Source organism: Peromyscus leucopus, chromosome 1 (assembly GCF_004664715.2).
Source record: "Peromyscus leucopus breed LL Stock chromosome 1, UCI_PerLeu_2.1, whole genome shotgun sequence".
NCBI classification, from domain to species: Eukaryota; Metazoa; Chordata; class Mammalia; order Rodentia; family Cricetidae; genus Peromyscus; species Peromyscus leucopus.
The window spans coordinates 75,574,426-75,580,232 of NC_051063.1; the positions used below are offsets into that span (position 1 = coordinate 75,574,426).

The 5,807-nt window shown below is 43.1% G+C and overlaps 1 protein-coding gene across 1 annotated transcript; it reads right to left on the minus strand.

Moving 5' to 3' along the window:
- Nucleotides 1–1,593: 1,593 nt before the first annotated feature.
- On the minus strand, nt 1,594–1,908 carry LOC114704425 (NADH dehydrogenase [ubiquinone] 1 beta subcomplex subunit 1-like). The gene is made up of 2 exons (XM_037203332.1): nt 1,689–1,908; nt 1,594–1,628 (listed from the first exon to the last, which is right to left on the minus strand). Exons 1-2 carry the CDS (start codon nt 1,906–1,908, stop codon nt 1,594–1,596), a joined length of 255 nt encoding a protein of 84 aa, XP_037059227.1.
- Between the last annotated feature and the right edge of the window lie 3,899 nt (nt 1,909–5,807).

The window sequence follows — 5,807 nt, forward strand, 5'->3', positions numbered from 1 at the left end:
GGTGATTGCGGATTGATTCATAACTCCGTTCAGCCACTGACTGCCATCCCAGGTGCAACCTGTGACAATGCCAGCCGCTCATTTTCAGATTCACTCCTTTGTTTCCCTTTTTTAAAGGAGAGGACTTTTTATTGTATTTATTAGGTGTAAAGAAATACATATACCTGAACATGTACAGGATTTATATGGCAGTATATCAAGATGCTTATGTGTGTGATCATTAAATTATTTCTTGGCCATTTTTGTTCTTTCTAATTTCCTTATGCGTTTTTTTACATCTTAAGTTATTCTGATATCACAAAATGAATATTCTTGTCCCTTATCCCATTTCAGCACATTTGGGTAAGACTATTGTTTTATTATTTTTTCATTTTTCCTTTTATTTTTGAGATTATAATATAAGAACATCATTTCTCCCTCTCCTCTCTCAAAACCCTCCCATTGCTACAGGGATCTTTCTGGAATAAGCGCTCCGACACCAATGAGAGTGGGAAGGGGGAGATGTCACTAATGGGGAAGCCGCGGAAAGGACAGCTCCTTGGAAGGTCTCAGTATCGGGTCCATTGGCATCCTCACTTTGTGCTCTAAAAACCACAAGGTGGGGTGGGCAAGCCAGTGAGATTCTGCAGAAGTGTGTGTGGCAGTCAGCACATTGTTAAGGGCAGTGACCCATTGTTTCAGCTCTTTCTCCAGGTCATTCTGTCCCAGGTAGCAGTAGGCAGTACAAGCAGTGTTTTTAGTACGTCACTGAATAGATCAGTGGACCAGCATCTAATCATTGGTCCTGTTTACCTTGTTCTCCCTCACCCCCTCCTCTTCACCTTCAGAACACCCTATGAATCTGTCTCACAGGAACAGGCTGGTGCTCCTGCCTTGTGCTCTGCTGGCTTATTTGTGTCTCTAGCCATAATCCTTCCTAATAATTTTTTGGCATTTTCTCATACTATTCCTGACTAGTATAAAAACAGCATTATTTATTTTAAACCATGTGTATGTTTTTTCCTTTTGGTGGTAATCAAGTTATCCCCTGGGATTTTGGAGGACCACTGTGGACAAGGAATCCGTGTGATTCTGAAGCACGGCTATGCTCTCTTGAACAATAAGTTTTTCTTGATTTGAGTAGAGGGCTGGCTGTGTTGAACTTGTTGGATTCCTATGGCACTGGAGGCCATGGACCCTATCAGAGCCATTCCTTGGATATTAAAATGCTCTGTTCCCTAGCAACCAAACAATATGAATAAGCTATAAACACAATGATGTGAACTTTATGGCACAAATTCAAGAAAATCTAGTGGGAAAAGACAGGCGGTGCATTGAAGGAATGGGAAATTTTACGCAGAAGTCAGTCAGGTAAGGGGTAGTTCATGAAGGTGACAGCACCCTACCTTCTATCCTTGCAGATATTCTAGAAAAATCTGTTCTTCGATAAATGTTTACTGTATTTATACAGCTGGTACATTCTAATATGCAGCATTAGAGTCCATATAGCATTTGTTTTAATAAAACTTTGCATTTTGAATTTTTTAAATAGTGAACAATTTTTTTCTCTAATAACTTTTAAAGTGTGAACATTCTGTGATTTAGCCACAGGCTTTACTTCCAAGTAACTTCTTCATCGGGTCTCAGTTCTGGAGTCACAAAGGCCTAGCCTGCATGCTTCATTTCTCACATTTCAGTACAAATACCACCATACAGTTCCCTTTGAAGAAGCATACTCTTATTCCAGAAGGCGGTTAGCTTTTTGTTATCCCACTTGTCTAGATAGTACCCAAAGACAAATCCCACAGGGACGAGCAAGTGAACCAAGTAGTCACATACAAGCTGAAGCAAGGTCACCGTAATTGCTGCAGCCCAGTGCCAAGCACAACCCACGACCAAGGGCAGCAGTAAGGGGCTAGGCCATTTCATTTTGAATTTTTTTTAAAGTCTTAAAACAGGAAAGATGCATTCTTGGATTCCATTGTTACTAGGTTTTCTCCCTTATCTTGGATCAGCTTCTTTATTTTATATCATCAAAGAATAATTTCACAAAGCATTTTAATAATCCAAGGAAAATCATGAGAGCTAGATATAAATCATCTTGAAATACAATATACTATACGATCTCACTCTCATACGTGGAGGCTCAAAAAGGTCATCTGGAAGTTGAGAGTGGAATAGTGGTTATGGGGCTGGAGAGGAGAGGAGTGGACACAGGGTAAGAGGCTGGTCAGTGGGTACAGGTACAATTAGACAGAAGAATTATCTCTGTAACATATCATAGAGTGACCACAGGGCCTAGTACCTGCTCCAAAAGAGAAGAATTTGTATTGCTCTCACCACAAAGAAATGATACAAATTTAAGGTAATGAATCTGCTACTTGTTTTCATTTGCTCATTATATAACCTCTATATAGCTAACTACTATACTTGCTCCATGAATACATGCTATAACTATTTCGTGTCAGTCAATACTAAGACGGCAAGAACTTGAGTATAGCTCGGTGGTGGAATACTTCCCTGGCACTGGCTAGGCTCTTGGGTCAATCCCTAATATAGGAAAAGGTTTTGGAACAACAAAGATGTGTCCACAGTAACTTTCATGTATTTCAAAGTCAATAAAATATGTTTGTTTAAGTTACTTCAATGAAACAAAGATGTGTCAATACCTAATCTGTAGACTTTTCTTACTTACTGTAACTTGCTACTGTTTATAGGGATTTGTGGCTCATTTCTCATCACATAAAGTGTATACTCAACTTATGGAGTCTTTATGTAGAAAACACATTGGCAGGAATTTGGTATCAACCTAGCCTGCCAACCTAACTCTTACATAGTTGACTGTATGTGTGTAACTCTTGCCCTTCATTATCAACTGGCATGCCATTAACACTGTCTGCTTGGCTTTTAGATAAATTAGGGGCAGGTTGATTAAGCTTTACCTGCAGAAGGAAATCTTGACTTCGCAATACGTAAGTTCACTGAGCAAACCAATGATAAATTAATTAGCAACATCAAATGGAATCTGTGTTTTACCTCATTAAACTCTCAACTTCTTGAAGCTGTGGTATTCCAGGCCCGTCCTTCTCATCTCCTCCTTGCCTAAAGGCCTTTGAAAATTCTGTAGCATATTGACCTCCTTGGGGTCTGTTACATTTTCCTTCTTGGATGCACAAAGATGGGTCATGCTTCACAGCAGGTATTCTTGCATCTATCATTCCCAAAAGGAATGTTTATTCATCCTTAAACAAATACAATTCTAAAAAGTGTGAAATAACACACCAAAAAACCTTCTTAAGAGACCATCTCTAAAGCCCTGTAAGTGCTAGTGTTTTAATTTGGGAAGGGTGTTTGCTCAGGTTTGTCTGTTGTTGGACAGGGAATCCTGTGTGGTATATGACAGACCTTGAACTTGAGGTTCTCCTGCCTCACCCTCCTAAGTGCTGGGATTGCAGATAAGCACCACTTCGGGGCTGAAGCTAAGAAGGGGTTGAAGCATGCCTAAAACCCCGACTTTCTCATCCTGAGAGTGGCAGAAGTTTGGCTACCCCACCCACCCACTCCCATCCCCTGCCTTGCTCAGGCACCAACAGACCCCAGCAGATAGGCTTCCCAGGGCACAGTGCATGTGGCAACTGATAAGCTCATGTGCCCTCCACTTCTGGATTGTAGTTCATTCCAGATGTGGTCAAGCTGACAAATAAGAACAGCCATCACAACTGGCTAGAGCAGAGTGTGAGTCCTGGCTTGATGGCTGTCTACAGGAGACCACTGAGAAAGCGCTACAGTGCTGGGACACACGTGCATCAAATATCATTGCAACACAGTGGTCTGTGGGTACAGACAGTCAGTAAAGTGCTCACCTTGAAGGCCCACGCACCTGAGTTTGAGCTCTAGAATCCACATTTAAAAAACAAACAAACACAAACCTCAAGTGTGATGGTGTGCACTTGTTATCCCAGCTCTGGGGAGACAGAGACAGGCAGAGCCCTGGGCCTGCCAGCCAGCCAGCCAGCCAGCCAGCCAGCCCTACTTGGCATGTCCCAGGCCAGTGGGAGAGGCTGTCTCAAAAAAAAAAAAAAAAAAAAACCCACAGTGGACAGCACCTGAGGAACAGTAAGATTGTCCTCAGACCTCCACATGTACAGGCACAAGCACGAATATATCTTTGGAACTGCTCTGCCCTATGAGAGAATTGGGAAATGGAGGTGAGAAGGAGAATTTGCTTCCTGCTTTTATCATTTGTTGCTCTGTTTGGATTTTTTTTTTTTAATGAACATGTGTAACCTATGCAATTTTAAGGGTTTTTGTTTTTTGTTTTTTGTTTTTTTGTTTTGTTTTTTTTTTATTGGTTGACTAGCTGGTTTATTTAATGCAAGTTCTCCCCATGGAGCCAAGGCCCCGGGCTGACCTCAAACTTACAACCCTCTTGCCTCAACCTCCCAAATACTGGGACTACAGGTCTACACTACCACATCCATTTCCTGTGCAATATTTTTATTGAAATAAAACTAAGCTCCAAATAAAGATTGTATAATACGCACATTTAGTAAATAGATATTTTTTAACCTTTTTATATTGCTTTTCATTGAGGATATGGTCACCCCGAATGCTGTCCCCAGTCCCAGTCTTCTGTGCTCAGTCAGGACACTAACCATTTAATTAAGGAGAAAATGCCCCCAGCACTTGGGCTGCTGGGCTTTCCATGAGCCCCTGCATTCTCCCTCAGGCAGAGAGCAGCTTTGACTTGGATGAATAAATTATCTCCATCAGTGCCCCCGACTGCCATGGATTGTCTTGAAGGTGAGAGCAGGAGGCCTCTCCAGCTGGACTTCAGACCTCAGGGCAGAGCCTATGGTCTGACCATGCAGAGCAGAGGGGTCTCATGAGTGGCACCAAGTGTCAGGTGTCACCTTCCCCCAAGCCATAAAGACCCTGTTACAGGATTCAGCTTTAAATATTCAGATGGAAAAGACAGTTTCATGAAAATGTGACAAAGGGTTTTTCTTCTAAGTGGATTTCAACCTCCCACTTCTAATTATCTCAGACCCCCCCCACAGAGAGAGAGAGAGAGAGAGAGAGAGAGAGAGAGAGAGAGAGAATGTATGCTATGAAGTGCTGGTACCCGTGGTAGCCAGAAGAAGGGGTCAGATCCCCGGCTGCTAGAGTTACAGGGGATGGTGAGCCTCCTAATGTGGGTGCTGGGAACCAAACCCGGGTGCTCTGCAAAAGCAGCAGGTGATCTCAACAGTTGAGTCTTCGCTCCTACACACCCCACCCTGATTCTTACAAAGTAAGACTATCCACTTTGCCACTGAAGGGAAACTAAGGAGGAAACGAGCGTTCTGTAAGACACAGAAGTGGTTGTCCAGCAGCACACAGAGAGCAGAGGCTCCTCCAGCACCAGGGACCCTCCCGGTGCTAACAAGCACCAGGCTCAGATGGGAGCCACTCAGCCTTCTCCACAGTGGACTCACAGAAGTGAAATCCTTGGGTAAAAAGGGGAGTGTATGATGATCACAAAAACAAAAGTTAGCAAAATGACAAAGAGCTTCCTGCTGGTGTTGGTTACAGCTTTGGACACCTGGGTGGCCTGCAGGAAAGGGACAGGAAGACATAACCCTTCTCTAGAGACAACAGCAATTGTGGGATGTACAGAGAAACATGTACTCTGTCAATCTCCATTAGCACTAGGCCCTGCACCTGACATCCGGGTTCTCAACGAGCTCTGCTCCCACTTCTCTGGGCAGTACTGGAATCTGGTGTCAGCATATCACCTGTGTGCATACCCTGCTCCTTTCAGATGCTGGTCTCTCTTCCAGGCCAAA

Coding starts and splice junctions, on each gene's coding strand:
- LOC114704425 (XM_037203332.1), bottom strand. CDS start 1,908: ATGAAATGGCCTAGCCCCTTACTGCTGCCCTTGGTCGTGGGTTGTGCT. Junction 1,629..1,688: donor TCTTCAAAGGGAACTGTATG/GTGGTATTTGTA, acceptor TTGTGACTCCAG/AACTGAGACCCGATGAAGAA.